The sequence below is a fragment of the Penicillium alfredii genome, assembly GCF_028826965.1.
Source record: "Penicillium alfredii strain IBT 34128 chromosome Unknown utg000010l_segment0_segment0, whole genome shotgun sequence".
NCBI classification, from domain to species: domain Eukaryota; kingdom Fungi; phylum Ascomycota; class Eurotiomycetes; order Eurotiales; family Aspergillaceae; genus Penicillium; species Penicillium alfredii.
In genome coordinates this window covers 2,142,058-2,158,691 of record NW_026622707.1, presented here as the reverse complement: position 1 = coordinate 2,158,691, position 16,634 = coordinate 2,142,058, and the positions used below count along the sequence as shown (strand labels likewise).

General features: G+C 52.6%; 5 protein-coding genes across 5 annotated transcripts; 2 read left to right on the top strand and 3 right to left on the bottom strand.

The window, feature by feature from the left end:
• Positions 1–1,308: 1,308 nt before the first annotated feature.
• NUU61_008335 (putative RNA exonuclease) lies at positions 1,309–2,729 on the bottom strand (the record flags this gene model as incomplete). The annotated part of the gene is made up of 3 exons (XM_056658860.1): positions 1,309–2,208; positions 2,276–2,394; positions 2,504–2,729. The coding sequence occupies 3 exons, from the start codon at positions 2,727–2,729 to the stop codon at positions 1,309–1,311; spliced, it is 1,245 nt and encodes a 414-aa protein (XP_056509153.1).
• Positions 2,730–3,665: 936 nt separating this feature from the next.
• On the bottom strand, positions 3,666–6,050 carry NUU61_008334 (transmembrane 9 family protein; the record flags this gene model as incomplete). Its single annotated transcript, XM_056658859.1, has 5 exons — positions 3,666–3,684; positions 3,751–3,971; positions 4,037–4,489; positions 4,543–5,894; positions 5,966–6,050. 5 exons carry the CDS (start codon positions 6,048–6,050, stop codon positions 3,666–3,668), a joined length of 2,130 nt encoding a protein of 709 aa, XP_056509152.1.
• Positions 6,051–7,029: 979 nt separating this feature from the next.
• On the bottom strand, positions 7,030–8,504 carry NUU61_008333 (ubiquitin domain-containing protein DSK2; the record flags this gene model as incomplete). The annotated part of the gene is made up of 2 exons (XM_056658858.1): positions 7,030–7,959; positions 8,040–8,504. 2 exons carry the CDS (start codon positions 8,502–8,504, stop codon positions 7,030–7,032), a joined length of 1,395 nt encoding a protein of 464 aa, XP_056509151.1.
• Positions 8,505–9,010: 506 nt separating this feature from the next.
• NUU61_008332 (DDB1/RSE1 family protein) lies at positions 9,011–13,082 on the top strand (the record flags this gene model as incomplete). The annotated part of the gene is made up of 6 exons (XM_056658857.1): positions 9,011–9,254; positions 9,437–11,510; positions 11,713–11,926; positions 11,968–12,111; positions 12,162–12,995; positions 13,056–13,082. The coding sequence occupies 6 exons, from the start codon at positions 9,011–9,013 to the stop codon at positions 13,080–13,082; spliced, it is 3,537 nt and encodes a 1,178-aa protein (XP_056509150.1).
• Positions 13,083–14,705: 1,623 nt separating this feature from the next.
• On the top strand, positions 14,706–16,294 carry NUU61_008331 (arrestin (or S-antigen), N-terminal domain protein; the record flags this gene model as incomplete). Its single annotated transcript, XM_056658856.1, has 2 exons — positions 14,706–14,910; positions 14,973–16,294. 2 exons carry the CDS (start codon positions 14,706–14,708, stop codon positions 16,292–16,294), a joined length of 1,527 nt encoding a protein of 508 aa, XP_056509149.1.
• Between the last annotated feature and the right edge of the window lie 340 nt (positions 16,295–16,634).

Genomic DNA, 16,634 nt, shown 5'->3' with positions numbered 1-16,634 from the left:
AAATTTTCATTCTTACGCATCAGATAAGTCGATTAGTCGACAGTAGCTCACCCGCACTGCATGGGCGATCAGGGGATGATCCGGCAGTGACGTAGGCAATGGGACCATTCGGGGCAACGATGGTGTGATTGCGGAGGAACCCGATCTGTGGATTCTCGGCATTCGTGTGCTTGGATCCTTACATACCGAATACACAAAGGGTGAGTAAGAAGTCATGAGATCGGATTTACTAGCCCATGTCGAGTCTTGTCCAATGAGGACGGGATTGGGGAGTTTCGAGCAGGACTGTGTTACTTGCTTCAGGCACTCGATGCGGCGCCACCGAGGTTGCACTGCATGATCTGTGATCTAAGATATAGACATAGTATTATTGTTGTTGTTGCTGTTACTACTACCGCTACTACTACTACTACTACTACTACTACTACTACTAGTAGGATCGTTCTATCTTAAGATTAATATCTATGCATATTATCTACATAGCCGAGCGATCTATATCCTACTTACAGAGCATGTAATGGCAATTGAAAAATACAAAAATACCGGTAATACCGGGCAAGGGGCGTGCAGCACTAAGCAGCCACCCCACTTGCTTATCTCGACGCCCAATCACCGCGGGCTCGTCTACAATCAAGCGAGATATTCCTGCGAATTCTGCTGATCACACGACTGCCACATCCTGCGATACTGGACACGGCTATATTTTTATATGGTGATCACAAAATAGATGGGAAGAGACCTCTACAGTTCATTCTCAAAAAATGGATCTCCAAAATCGTGACAGGTTTCCACCCACCCGCAATGAAGCAATCTCCCTTTCCGAGCACGCCATTCAAGGCGGTCTGTCCCCGGATCTGGGGGGATTGGGTCACCGCCGTTTCTTAGCGATGTTTCATGTCACTGTACTATAGAATACTCGGATTCGTGGTGTTCAGTGTACTGGATCCCGGGGAATCGCCACTTGCACGGACAATATGCTCGGGCCTGGATTGTTTCACCCGATGCAGAAGGATGTCGATCTGCCAATTCGAGTGTTACATATCTTCCACCTTTCTAGTCTGGTGCGTATGTATCCTTTCGGTGTAAAATAGAACCCCTGTTCACAAGGTCATGAGTTCATCCAGAACAGGGCATAGGGAGCGACCCGCTACACGCCAGAAGAACAGTTCAATCGGCCTGAATGATCATTGCAACGAAGAATGAGATATTGTGACATTCGAACAAATTCTGCGGAAAATGGCAAAAAAAGAAGAAAAAAAAAAGCAAAAACAACAACACAAATTCCCCGATTCCCCCGCCGATCCCCCTTCACCATGCATCCGTCACAGGCTGCCGATACCCACACCAATCCACAGGCCACCCAGGCGCAGACCATTCAGACTCAGGCCACTTGGACACACGCCATTCAGGCGCAGACCACTCCTCCGCTGGCTTCTCCTCTACAGGCCACACCTCAACAGACCGCACCTCCGTGGGCTTCTCCACAATCCACTCCGATGGAGGCCACTCAACACCCGCGGGCTTCGGCACCGGTACCGGGGCAGGGACCGGCTCAGGCTCCGACACGTAGTCGTAGTTGACCACGTACCAGTGCGCCAGGTCCCGACAGGCCGTCGCATCCTCCAAACTGTCATGGCCCTGACCCTGCTGGATCTTACGGTTGAGACGCGCCTCTGCCAGGTTCCTGAGGCGCGGCCGGACATGACCGTCCGGACGCAGTTTCTCAACCCGGCACGTGTCCAGGACACGACGATGCATCCACCGCAGAGCCAGCATGTCGGAGCTGCCCCCGTGCGCGACCACAATGGTCTCAGGGCTGGCATACTGCCACAGTTTTTCGAGGGCTTTGTGACGTCCGTTGATGCAGTTGCCCTTATTGCGAGCACCGCGCAGCATACCCCAGGTGATGCCAGACCAGCTGGTGTTGGGGTGCAGCAAGGGCACCTTGGGCCAGACCAAAGAATCCACGAGGATTTCGCCCGTGAAGAAGTCGATGGCGCTCAAGCGGATCAATTCGTGATCACCGGTCATGGAAATGCCCATCTCGCAGTCGAGAGCGATGGCCTTGCGTTTGAGGGAGGACTTGGCCTCGGGGGTCGGGTAGAGCGTCCACAAAGGTCGGAGATAAGGGATGTGGACGTCGCTCTCGTGTCCGTCCCGCGTCCTGCAGCCGCTACTGGGTGCTGACCTCTTGCAGCAGCCCCAAGACTACGGTCTTGTTAGCCGCCAGGTCCAAGAATGTTTCATGGAATGAGAGCAGAGGTGTGTGACTTACATTGCCCTTCAACTTTCCAGGGTGCTCGTCGCAGCTCGAGAGCTTTCTCTTGCCGCGCATCTCATTGACAAGGTCATAAAAATCGTCCTCGAGGCTGTCGTACATGTGGCGCTGTGGCCCTGTCCCTGGTAGCTGGTGGATCAGGCAGCTAGGAACCACACCTGCCAGGAAGAAGAAAAGAAAGCATCAGCAAAAGTCATCAACAGCCATGTCCCAAAAGAAACTTACGGCGACAGTTCATGCATCGGCGCTTTTCCAACAGCTCGTAATCATCGAACTGTCGAAGATGGTACCCATGCTGGGGCATCTCCTCCTCCGGGACCACGAGCTTGCCAAGGGTCTCAAGGTACTCAGTGGTCAGTGGGATGGAGGTAAGACGAGGTTGCTGAGGAGTCGGTGGATTTTGTTGATGCCAGAACTGAGGGGGGGTCTTTTGATACCCTTTCGGAGACATCCTGAAGAAAAGGAGTGGGTCCACGACAAACGATGTCCAGAAAGAATGATGCAAGCGGAGGAGTCAAAGAAGAGACAAAGATTTGATGCACAAACGGATCTCTTGAGGTGATCGTGAGTATGTATGGGTTGAACTGAACTTTGAGGTGAAATGTCAACGTCTCAAAGTGATCGTAAGTTTGTCTGGGTTCGTGTCCGAAGATTAGAGTGAAATGAGAATATCACCAGGTGATGATGTTTCAAGAAACGGAAGAGTTGAGTTCTCGGACGAGACCAGGTAAATAAGAAGTGTAGAATGAAGTCACAAAGTCCAGTGTGTGATAGAGAAGACTGAACAAAGGAGTGAGAAGGGTTGTGAAATGATGAGGATGAAAAGATGAAAGTAGGAGTCGAGGAACTAAAGAAGTGAAAATGGAAAGAGAAAAAAAGGCAAGGCTTTAAGGTCGAGGGGGCGGCTGGGGAGAATGAACAATAGAGTTAAGGTTGAATAGGAAGGCGGCTGGAAGGGGGTGAACAATAGAGTTGAGGTGGAAGAGCGGCTTGAATAGAGGAAACAATAGTCGAGGTCAGAAAGGCGGCTGGGATTAAAGGCAAGAAGTCAACAAACAAGGTAACTAGGAGACCAGCGAGTATGGCTGGGGAACAGCATTGCATTGTAGTTCGCTTAACGGCTACAGTAGAATACACAGCTCGGCGCCAGACCTAAAAGTGACAGGAAGGACTACAGGAAAGACTGTCAGTCGTCGAACTATCGAACCGGAGCTTGCTTGTCTCAACCTGATTGGAATGCCGGCTAATAGAGCAGAAATAAAATCCTGAGCATAGACCAATCATGCAGAAGGTGGAAATAGATCAAAATAAGCTATAACATGGAGAGCGCTAAGGCTTATCAGATCAAGACATACAAAATGCGGAGAGAATGGCGTCATCGATGGATTTAATCAACTTTGATCCCACTACACCCATCAACTCGTTAGCTTTGCATATCTGGACACAGCGAGAAGACCCAAAAAAAGACTCACCCATATACGCGCCGGACAAAGGCGTATGCGGCCAGGAACCCAACAGTACCCGTCAACAGTCCATACACGACACAGGCGAGGAGGCTGTAACTAAAGAACAGGAAACTCGACACAAAGCCGGTGACATGGAGCTTGAACAGATAGAACCAGACGCAGTAGGCAAAAATCCAAAATGCGCTGCTGCTTCCGGCCAGGAAGCTCTGCCACCACCAGTTATAATTCTAGGGAGGTTAGCTCGGGACTCTCTGGGCTTGTATGCATCCAAGCCTCGATGGGGCGGTCTTACCTCGGAGCAAAGTTGGTTGTAGGTTGCAATGACAGTCACCTCGATGACCGTGATGATCAGCACCACTGAGACGACGCTCAGGAATCCGAACACGTAGTAGTAGCCACTCTTGTCCTGCCAAAGGTTCTTGAACACATACAGGAGCTCAATGAACAACACAGCAAATGGGACCAGACCAGTCAAGAGAGGGCCAAGAGGGCTGCGGAGATACCACGGCTGTGGCGGAATTTGGCGAGCGATCGAGTTGGTTTTCAACGGATGCTCCCACGGCGTCGCTCGCACAAACCCAAACCAACTACCAATATAGACAAGCGGGACTTGAATGAGGAGCCAGAGCGCGAGAAGACCGATCAATGTGCCGAACGGGATGGCCGTGCTAGATGCTTGGGCCCACACGAACAAATTCAAGATCAACACAAGGAAAAAAGCAAGCCCTGGGAAAAGAAAGGCCGTCTGGGACCCATGTCAGCACCAAGTAGTGGAAACGAGTAGAATATGGAACTCACAACGAGGGTGTTTGTCCGCCAGGCCGTCCCGCCAAAGGTCTTGTAAAGTCTCCCAGAAAAGTAACCGGAGAAAAGACCAGCGAAGACAAAGAGACCCATGCCAACGCTGACAAAACCGCCACGAAAGCTAGGGTTCAAGACTCCAAGGCAACTGAGCAGGAGGAGTCCTGTGACCATGAAGAACAGCTGCATTCCCGAGCCCACCAATGGAGCCAGAAAGCCACTGTAGGCAGGGATCCGGAAGACATCCCCATGGAGGAGTTTCCAGCCGCTAGTGTCCTCGACAGCCTCCTCATCAGATGAAATGTCTCCACCCTCCACATCTGCATCTTGGTCCAGCAGCCCTTCTCCACTCTTGTCTCCAGACTTGCCGCTCTTCTGACGGGACTTGGTCTTGAGTTTTTGGTCTTCCATAGCTCCATCGCCCCGGCCCTTGATATCGCCTTGAACTGTGCGACTCCAGATCACAAAAACAGTGACTCCCAACACAGTGCAAATAGTCAGCGAGTTGATAATCGCCAGCCAGTGGGTCATGGAGCCCTCTGCCTGGTTATTGAAGTATAGATCCCATCGGTTGGCCCATTCAATCTTGGGCTCCTCGCGGAAATAGATCGAATAGGTGTAGGGGACTTTGAGTTTAGCCCCGTCGTCATCGTCGTCATCGTCCTCCGGGATGTAGGAAAGCCCCTTGTACTTCTCCTGGATCCGCGACATGTCAGGCGCAATGTATAGCCCCAGCCCCTCCTGTTCTTTGTGGACGTCTTTGGGGCAACCATCCTGGTTGCGGTCCTCGGCAGCGATACTCTTCGGATACACCTCGAATCCAACAATCACCTTGCCTCCCTCCGGCATACCCCGCCAGCGGATCACGATCGTGAAGTGATTGTTGATGAAGTACCGTGGTCGACCGGAGGCAGGGGAGATATCCCTGTAACCGAGCTTGAACCCAGAGGCGTAATACTTGCGCCTTCGGTCGACTGTCACAAAGCTGGTGGCTCCGGGCAGGTTGTCCGCAATCCACTCGATCACATATCCGTCTTTGATGAGATGGCGCGCCCATTTCACATCCGAGCGACTGACTTCACGCGTGCAGAGGGGCCGACATTCGACATCCTTCCCCATTGCAAGCTCGAAATCAGAGGTCATGATGCGATCCCCACGCAGCACTTCTCCCAGATTCAGCGAAATACTCTGGCCAGATCCGAAGGGTGAGCCGCCATGCGCCCGGCCGCTCGGGGGGCAAACGAAGGGGAGGTCGTAGTAGGCATATTGCAGTTGCGTCTGGTCGGAGAAGATCTTGTTCACGAGTAGGGGGATGGGGTCGTTGTCATTATATCGAGTGATGGAGTAACCTGATTTCCAAAAGAGCCACGAGTCAGTGCCACAGGCGCAGACTGGCCATCTTATACCGCGGAGGCCTTACCAGGTATATAAAACGCCCAGACATAGGAAACAAACAGCAACATCCATGGCACCCATGTACCAGGATTCAATCGGCCCAAGGCCATTTTATATGTCGTAGAGAATGACTTGCTCTTGCCGGTTCAACCGGAGGAAATAGACAGTGTCCGAGCAAGCATGTACCCAAGTTGGTGGCGACAGTGATCGTCTGTGAAGATCGGTCAAGGGGATCTGGTTACGTCAAGCGACCGCCTTGACCTGGACCGGGCGAGTCCTTGCCCGAATGCTATCGCCAGAGTACAATGTATACGTAGGTCGACGATGGACGCGAGAGGAAATATGCGCGCAGAAAGGCTGGCAGTTCGGGGGACTCCCTGATCGCCAGGGATCGACTGGGTGGATACAGATCACGGGGACAGGAAGAACGTGGTGTTAACGAGCGTAATCGGCACCGAATGCCACGATGAGCTGACAAGTGTCGAAGAAAGTCTTAAGGGATGAACTCGAAGAGAAGCTTCCCTGGCGCTGAGTTCCAGCATATCAAACGGATTAGCTAATTTCCGGCATGAAGCCAGCAAAGCATCCCGAGGATATTAATTACCATACCCCAATAACATCAGATGCTGTGAATATTCACCTTCCATGAACTATTTCTACGCTAAAGAGTCTTCAAAGGGCTGGTCGCGAAACTCATTAAGTTCCCGTATCCTATGATCCATCCGTACACGAGGATGTAAGTGGATGTATATCTGCCAGGATGGGCCCAAGAGACGCCAAGCACTGGGGAATGAGGAGGTAGATATCCAGATCGCCAGAGCCAATCATTCACACAGCTACTAGAAGAAGAAAACATGCTGATATCTGTATACAACTTGAAGGCATGAATTGAAAATGTCGAGAGGCCGTTTATATCGGGAATCAACAATGCCTACTTCGAGGTAGGTATGAAAAACGAAAAGTGGCAAGTCATGAGCATTGAGCAGGCCGTGCGCTACCTTGAAAAATAAAAGACCATTGAGTACATCGTGTTGAAAAGAAAAAGGAAGAAGAAAAAGACACAAATGGCTGGTATTGGGGGATGCCATCTCATGATGGGTGGCTCAGAAGATATTCCACCGCACCTTGCACACTGCCCCCTGCCCGACGCAGCGCCTCGATGTTGCGTTCAAACTCATAGAACCCCATATCATTCAACTGTCGGAGCTGTTCAGCATATCTCTCTTCCGGAGGGCGGTTATCTGGCGGCTGAGGACTGCCAAAACCGCCTCCGCCAAACAAAGAGGCCAGATTACCCATGTCTGGACCCCCGCCTGCCGGACCTTGTCCTCCTCCCATTGCTTGCATCATTCGTGAGAGCATCGCAGGGTCGTTCAGGAACGGATTCTGCTGGGGGTTAAATGGGTTGATCCCCGCCTGGCCACCTCCGTTATTGCCGAAGAGAGCCGGGTTGAATAGGGAAGCAAAAGGGTTGGCTGTAGCTTGTGGATTCTGTCCTTCTCCAGCGGGAGATCGATCTGTATCGGTCTCTGCGGCACCTGGAGTGCCTTCGGGTTGATTGGCGCCTGCACCAGGGGTGGCGGATGGAGGCTGGGCGAGGTTTGCGAAGCCGTTCCCCCCGAAAAGGGCCGCGAAGGGATTTCCAGCTGGACCCTGCGGCATTTGGCCAAATGGGTTGGCAGGGGTATTCTGCTGTTGTGTGTTCTGGGTTTCCTCGGTGGTATTGGTGACGCCGGGCGCCGGGAATGCGCTATCGCCACCAAGCCCGCCTCCACCCATCCCCATTGCTCGTTGCATTTGCATCATTTGCCGAATCGAGCTCGGGTCGGTCAACATACGCCGAAACTCAGGGCTCTGCATCATCTGTCGCACGCCGGGGCCCATGTCCCGAAGCATAGGGTTCTGTTGGATCATCATGTCGATCATGGCGGGGTTTTGCAGGGCCTCATTGATGGTCGATTGAAATTGAGGGTTCTCGAGCATGTTCAGCATCGTCTCGGTATCTGGCGGAGGGCCCATCTATATGATGAAACAGAGTTAGTATTCCATCATTGAGTGGTGGCTGGGGAAAGCCGCAACGTCTACTAAAGCCCACTTACCCCACCATCAGGACCAAAGAGGCCAGCCCCAGGAAGCTGGGCAAAGCCGGCATATCGCGCACCAGTCAGACCCGCCAGGGGATTGTTGCCCGTTCCTGCAGCGAGGTTGGTAGGGACACCCGCAGCGGGTTGACTCGTCGATCCGGCGGGGGCGGCGGAAATAGTCGGTTGAGCAGCTGTATTCTGACGCTGTTGGTTGCTTGCGGCACTCTTCACCAGATGAATGGTGTGGCCATCCTTGATCTTGTAGGTCTCTAGCGTCTCATTATCCTTGAGAACTCGACCGGAATAGATCAGGCGCTGACGTTCTGCCGGGGTATCGGCGTATTCGGCACTTGAGAGCCTCTGCTTGAGATCCGAGACGGAAGTGGAAATTGGAAGGGTCAAAGTAAATTTAGCATCAGTAGATGACTTGACCGTGAAGGTAATCGAGGTATCCTCGGCAACACCTGTTTCATCGGCCATGGTTGGAGTAGAGGTTGATTGACGTTGGAGACGTTAGGAGGTGGGGAGAATCGGGTGTGAGGTTAAAAGGAAATCGAAAAGAAGGTGGGTCACCACGTAGGGAAAAATGACGCCCAAGAAACCTTCCCAGCTCAGAACGACGAAAGTGACAAGTGAGGCACAAGAGAGGTGAATGGAGTCAGCAAGTTGCCATTGCTCGATCTATGCCCGTTACCTAACGGCGATTACAGAAGGCGGTCGAAACCCATCGTCGGGGCACGTGACACGCAAACAGACCAAACATGTGCGCACTGGAATTTTACAACTTCTCCAACCTCGGAGCGTCGCGTCTGCTGTACACCATTCACCCGCGACCATTGGGCATCAGGACCTCAGGAGTCTTCCTCGATCCTGGACCAACATAGCAGAAATGGGATTGGTGTGATAGCAATATCCTCTGGATTGCAATTGCACACAACCTGTGTCTTCTTGCTTGCTGCTGGGGAGCAGCGAGCTAGTCGCCCACTATGGCTACCACTTCACACATGTTTATGTACTCCTTGACAATCCAGCCACCAACTGCGATTACACAGGCCATTCTTGGTCAATTTTCAGGGACTAAGGAACAACAAATTGTCACGGCATCCGGCTCCAAATTGACCATCCACCGCCCTGATCCCTCACAGGGCAAGGTCACGCCGATTTTTTCACAGGATGTCTTCGGGATCATTCGCACTCTGGCCGCGTTCAGACTGGCTGGAAGCAATAAAGGTATGTCTACTTATGGCCCGAGCCTGCAATTTACGAGTTCAACTTAGTGATTCTTCAAGCTCCCCGGGCAGCATGGTCCTGGTTTTCCGAGCCGGCCCCCTGAAGAAGGGCGGGGACCTGCCCCGGCCAGCAATGTTGAAGCTGCAGTATTTGTATGCGGACTGTGCTGAGATATTCCCTAGATTACATTATCATCGGCTCGGACTCGGGTCGTATAACCATTATCGAATACATTCCCGCACAGAACCGCTTTAGCCGCATCCATTTGGAAACATTTGGCAAGTCAGGGATTCGCCGGGTGGTGCCAGGTCAATACCTGGCGGTGGATCCCAAAGGACGTGCCTGTCTGATCGCGTCCTTGGAGAAGAACAAGCTGGTCTATGTTCTGAACCGCAACTCGCAGGCGGAACTCACCATTTCGTCGCCACTGGAAGCACACAAGCCCCAGACTTTAGTGTTTGCAATGACAGCACTGGATGTCGGTTATGAGAACCCTGTTTTCGCTGCCCTTGAGGTAGACTATTCCGAAGCCGACCAAGACCCCACTGGTCAGGCATACGAGGAGCTGGAAAAAGTGTTGGTGTATTACGAACTTGACCTGGGTCTCAACCATGTTGTCCGCAAATGGTCTGACCCGGTTGACCGCACCGCTAGCCTCCTGTTCCAAGTACCGGGAGGCGCCGATGGCCCCAGTGGTGTCTTGGTGTGTGCAGAGGATAATGTTACGTATCGACACTCCAACCAAGATGCATTCCGTGTTCCTATTCCGCGTCGGAGTGGTCCCACGGAAAACCCAGAGCGCAAACGGTCCATCGTGTCGGGAGTCATGCACAAAATGAGGGGCGCCTTCTTCTTCCTTCTCCAAACCGAGGATGGGGACCTGTTCAAGCTGACGCTCGGCATGGTTGAAGATGATAATGGCCAGTTGACCGGGGAAGTGAGCTCGCTGAGGATCAAATACTTTGATACTGTGCCAGTCGCCACAAATCTTTTGATTCTTAAGAGTGGATTCCTCTATGTCGCGAGTGAAGCCGGAAATCATCATCTCTACCAGTTCGAAAAGCTTGGCGATGATGATGAAGAGATTGAATTTTCCAGTGACAACTTCTCGGCTGATCCATCTATTCCCTGTGAGCCGGTTTACTTCCATCCTCGTGGCGCCGAGAACCTCAATCTCATGGAGAGTTCGAACTCCTTGACACCGTTGATTGACAGCAAGATCGCCAACCTGAGCGAGGACGATGCCCCTCAAATCTACTCAGTCTGTGGCACTGGAGCTCGGAGCACGTTCCGAACTTTGAAGCACGGGCTGGAGGTGTCGGAGATCGTGGAATCGGAGCTCCAAACGGTGCCCTCTGCTGTGTGGACGACCAAATTGACGCGAGCCGACGAATTCGATGCCTATATTGTTCTTTCATTCGCCAACGGTACTCTCGTTCTGGGAATTGGAGAAATCGTGGAGGAGGTTACCGACTCCGGGTTCCTTTCCACGGCACCTACCCTCGCCGTGCAGCAGCTTGGCGAAGATTCTTTGATTCAAGTCCACCCCCGGGGCATTCGTCACCTGCTTGCAGACCGGCGAGTGAATGAGTGGCCTGCCCCACAGCATCGGTCCATTGTAGCTGCAGCTACAAATGAGCGCCAGGTCGCCGTGGCCCTCAGTTCCGGTGAGATTGTTTATTTTGAAATGGATGTAGATGGGACTCTGGCCGAGTACGACGAGCGACGACAATTGACCGGCACAGTTACCTGCTTGAGTCTGGGCGAGGTCCCCGAGGGCCGTGTTCGCAGCAATTTCCTGGCTGTTGGGTGCGACGACTCGACCGTCCGTATTCTGAGTCTGGATCCGGACTCCACTCTGGAGAACATGTCCGTTCAAGCCTTGACATCTGCCCCGTCCGCTCTGAACATCATGGCCATGGCCGACTCGAGCTCAGGAGGCACGACCCTTTATCTGCATATTGGCCTCTACTCTGGTGTCTATCTCCGCACTGTTCTGGATGAAGTGACCGGTGAACTCTCGGATACCCGAACCCGCTTCATCGGAGCGAAGCCTGTCAAGCTGTCGCAGGTGTCTGTGAAGGGCCAAACGGCCGTCCTGGCTCTGAGCTCTCGTCCATGGCTTGGGTATTCCGACATCCAAACCAAAGGCTTTATGCTTACGCCATTGGACTATGTCGGCCTCGAATGGGGCTGGAATTTCTCCAGTGAGCAGTGCGAGGAGGGCATGATCGGTATCCAGGGCCGAAATTTACGGTATGTTCTTGCTTCCTTTTCTGCGTTTATTCCCAATATTTCCCGTCCCCTTGATCATATGATGATAACATCAAATCCGAACATTCGTGTGGATTCAAATAAATATATTTTATCCAATTGTTCCTACTGAGATCAGTCCATTTGTGCTTGAAACAACTTTGCAATCATCGCACGGTTTGACATTTTCGCTGACTGCGACTAGGATTTTCTCTATCGACAAACTTGATAACAACATGCTCCAGGAGTCTATTCCTCTCTCCTACACCCCCCGCCGTTTCTTGAAGCACCCGGAGCAACCTCTCTTCTATGTCATCGAATCCGATAACCATGTCCTGTCCCCTGCCACACGCGAGAGACTCATTCAAGATTCTCAGGCAAAGAATGGCGATGCTGCTGTTCTCCCCCCGAAGAATTTGGTCATCCCCGGGGAACAGGCCACTGGGCTTCCTGCATTCAGATCGTGGACCCAATCACTGCCAAATCCGTGGTTTTCACCCTGGACCTTGAAGACAATGAGGCGGCCGTTAGCATTGCTGCTGTGCCGTTCTCGAGCCAGGATGATGAGACTTTCCTGATTGTGGGAACTGCTAAAGACATGGCCGTCAACCCCCCTCTTCCTCTGGAGGGTTCATCCACATCTATCGGTTCCAGGAAGATGGCCGGGAACTGGAGTTCATCCACAAGACCAAGGTCGATGAGCCGCCCCTCGCCCTTCTTGGATTCCAGGGTCGTCTTATTGCGGGCATTGGCTCTCTCCTTCGCGTGTACGATCTGGGAATGAAACAGCTTCTCCGCAAATGCCAGGCACATGTTGTCCCCAAGACAATTGTGGGTCTTCAGACGCAGGGAAGCCGGATTGTGGTGAGTGACATTCGCGAGAGTGTTACCTATGTCGTGTACAAGTACCAAGAGAACATTCTGATTCCATTTGCGGATGATTCCATCGCGCGCTGGACGACCTCGACGACCATGGTTGATTACGAAACAGTTGCGGGGGGCGACAAGTTCGGCAACCTGTGGCTGCTGCGCTGCCCCGGTAAGATTTCCGAGGAGGCGGATGAGGATGGATCTGGGGCCCATCTCGTCCACGAGCGGGGCTACCTGCATGGCACCCCTAACCGCCTCGAGCTCATGGTTCATTACTACGCCCAAGACATTCCGACTAGCTTGCACAAGACCCAGCTGGTGGCTGGTGGTCGAGACATCATTGTGTGGACCGGGTTTCAGGGCACCATTGGCATGTTCGTTCCGTTCGTCAGCCGTGAAGATGTGGATTTCTTCCAAAGCCTGGAGATGCAGCTGGCAGCGCAGCAGCCCCCTCTAGCTGGACGAGACCACTTGATCTATCGCAGTTATTATGCGCCTGCCAAGGGCGTCATTGACGGCGATCTGTGCGAGTTGTATTTCCTCCTGCCTAATGACACGAAGTTGATGATTGCGGCGGACCTTGATCGGTCTGTGCGGGAGATTGAGCGGAAGATTTCGGTAAGCCTATTCTTATGTTGGATGTTCAAGTCAGTGCCCGGATGCTAACCCCTTCCTTAGGATATGCGAACGAGGGTGGCGTACTAGTTTCGGGGTGGTCGTTTCGGCGTCGGCTGCTGGCGTTCCTGCCCATTTTCCTGCGGAATTCAGATACCTCCGTACCTGTTAATCCAGATACCATTCTGCGGCATTGCACCGCATATTGAACAAGTTCCTATCCCGCAGTGTAGGGGTGTCTCTTGCCTCGCTCGGTCTACCGATTTCCCTGGGTTGATCTTGAGCTGGATGCAGCGCGGACATTGAGCCGCCTGTATGAGACTAGAGCAAAGTGCAGAAGCGCTGTCGACGTTTTTTGAGTACGGTTTTATCTGCATTGCACCACGGATATGCACCGTAATTTATCAGTCGGGACAACGTAGAATCATTGGAAGATGTAAGACGCAATTTCGGATTCTAACTGAGTGATTTTTAAACATCAACAGGAAAATGAATCGAATTTTATGAATTCTATAAATCCCATGAACCCCATGAACTATGAACTATAAACTGCTTTGACGCTGGGTATATAAAAATTGGATCTGTGCCAACAAAATACGATCTACACTTTCCAGATGGCATCCAGCGACCAGACCGACTCTCGGGTCCAACAATGCCGACCACAACGCCGAATCCACGGGACACGCAATATAAGTTTCACACCCAATTCAGGCCGTCTCGAGAGGTCTCTCGGTTAAGGCCGGAAATTTCTGGATCTTCCCGACTCGGCTACCGTCGTTGGGTTCCCTCGGAAAAGTCTGGAGCTTCCAATGTCGCCATTTCTTGGTTTACTTTGACCTTATTTTATTTTCCTTCATCTTTGCTCGTATTTTGAGAGTCATGATCCAGTTTCACCGCGCAGATCTATGATGAATGGACCCGCCTCGGCCAGCATGGCTACCTGGAAGCATGATCTTCAAACTCAAGCTCGGCCTGGGACCGGGGGAATGTGGGCCAAGGTGGTTGAGGTGGAGTCCGAAGGGCGTGCATGTCGGCGTAAGGCGTGGTCCACTGGCCCCACCTGCGATGTGCTCTGATCTGATGCCCTTTTCCCCCTTCTTTTTATTATGATTTTGATTTTTCGCTTTTTTTTTTTGATACTTGGATCGGGAGGCATAGTGGAGGCAGTCGACAAAGAAAACAGGAGAAACGATTAGAAACAGTACAACTCACCGTGTCTGGATATTTCCTGGGCCCAACGTCAGTGTCAGTCCAAGATGCTTGGGAATGTCAATCCAAGGGCGTATGCATGGACCCCAATCACCCCCGGCTCTCTTTTTCCCCTGTTTTCCTTTGGCGACACTTCACCATCGCCGTTTCTCGCTTGAGTGAGTCACGGCCGCGTGACCTCGTGAATTCGATTTGTAAGAACTTTGACTCGTAGAAGCATCCCCTGATGTTATAAACCTGGACTCCTCCACGTCCCCCGGCTATACACTTTGCGCGGTTGACGACGGGCTCCACTATCAGCTTCTTAACTATTCTTTTTTTTTCTCTCATTCTTTTTTGGACTATTTCTTTTCCATTACTTAAGAGACCTGGATCTGCCTGAACCCAATAAATCCTTGTCCAACCCACCTATTCACTCTTGTCAATTCTTTGCCCAGTTGTCGCCTTCTATCGCAGAAGTCCACCGGTATAATCCTGTGCCGCGTGGAAAGACTTCGGGACACCATGGCAGCCATGTCGATTGCCAGCAGCGGCTCCGATACATTGGATGCCTGGACCAAACGCTCCCAGCCCAAGATTGAAATTGAACTGATGGGACAAACACCCGGCCTGGTCAGCTCATACACCACGGGGGATCATATCGATGGCACTGCCACTATCACCGTGAGCCAGGAGACACGGTTCGACGAAATCGAGATTATCTTCCAAGGTATGCATTCTCGCAAGAGTTGCTGACCTGTCAAGAAAGATCAGATGCTGACCGATGCACAGGGACATCGCAGACCACCGTCGAGCGGACTTCATGCCCCGGCCGCACAGGCTCGCAGCAGATGTTCCTGAAATTGCGCCAACCAATCGACGAGACGGAGTACCCGACCCCGCGGGTGTTGGAGACCGGACGGTCGTATCGATTCCCATTCACCTTCGTTGTGCCGGAGCGTCTGCTGCCCCAGGTCTGCACGCACCCCAAGAAGAACCCACAGATCGAACGATCCCACACCATGATCCCCCCAACACTGGGCGACCCGATGCTTGCCAGCAATGGCAAGACGCTGCTGGACGACATGGCGCCCGACATGAGCCGCATCGGCTATATCGTGCGCGTGGTCGTGCTCAAGAGGTTACCAGAGCACCGCCAGATCAAACCACTGGCAGCCGTCGCCAAGAAGGTCCGCATTGTCCCCTCCATCGAAGAAGAGCCGCCCATCAACCTTGCCGATCACTCGGCGTATTGCGCCCACAAAGAGAAGACCGTCAAGCGGGGACTGCTGCGCGGCAAACTCGGCCGGCTGGTCGTGACATCGTCCCAGCCTAAACCCATTCAGCTGCTTGCTCCCAGCGGCGAGCCGAGTGATACTGTGAGCACGGTGGCCACGGTGGATCTACGATTCGACCCCGTTGGGGACGAGCCGCCGCCGAAGCTGTGGTCGATGAGCAGCAAGCTGCGCGCGAGTACTTTTTACAGCGTGGCGCCGTGGGATGAGTTCCCGCGCCAGAGCGGGTCGGTGCCCTTTTCTCAAATCGGGCGCGGCCTCTACACCAACACGGTGCCTATCTCGACAATGTGCGTGGCGTCTGCCCAGTGGGCGAAGCACTCGCCGGCGACGGATCCGCGACGGGACTCGACATCGTCCAGCTCGTCCGAAGACTGCTCTGCGAGCAGCAACAGCCACAACAACCCTAATATCTACTACTATACCGCCTCACTTGTTATCCCCATCACGCTCCCCGAATCTAAAGCCTTCGTCCCGACTTTCCATTCCTGTTTGATATCCCGAATCTACGCCCTGGATCTCTGCCTGTCATACCATACGCCGGCCGCCAATCTGCTGACGCCGACGGTTTCCCTCCGTGTGCCAGTCCAAATCACAAGCCGGTCCAAATCTGCCGAGTCTCTCAAGTCCTCGCTGGGTATGACCGTCACCCAGGAGGAGCTGGATGCATTCTTCTCGCCGCGCAATGTCTCCCCACCACTTGAATTCCCTGAACCGACTCCTGTGCGTGATGTTGCTGTGGGTGATGATTTGGCTCCACCGGGTTACTCAGAGACTTCGAATTTGCCTGCTCCGCCGCGTGTGCGGGCTGTGAATTGATCACTGAGAAGCTTGGCTGCGCTACACTCGCTCAGATTCCCACCTTAATTTGTGGCTTGAATAGCCAAGAAAAGAAAAGTGTGCTTTTGCATGGTGTTATGAGGGGCATTATCTGGCTTTTTTTTTGTTAGTCTGTTCTTGAATATACCCTGGTATTTGGTTTTTCCTTTCGAGCACAAAAGCATGGTTCGTTTGATGTCGATATACTCATAATATATTTATTGCACAATATCAGGATAACAATGGATATGTTCATGGGAAAAGCTCAGAATAAGTAGCAGCAGTGCTGAAAATATTTTGATTTCGGGGGTGTTTCGTCTCAATTTGATATCCAAAACAC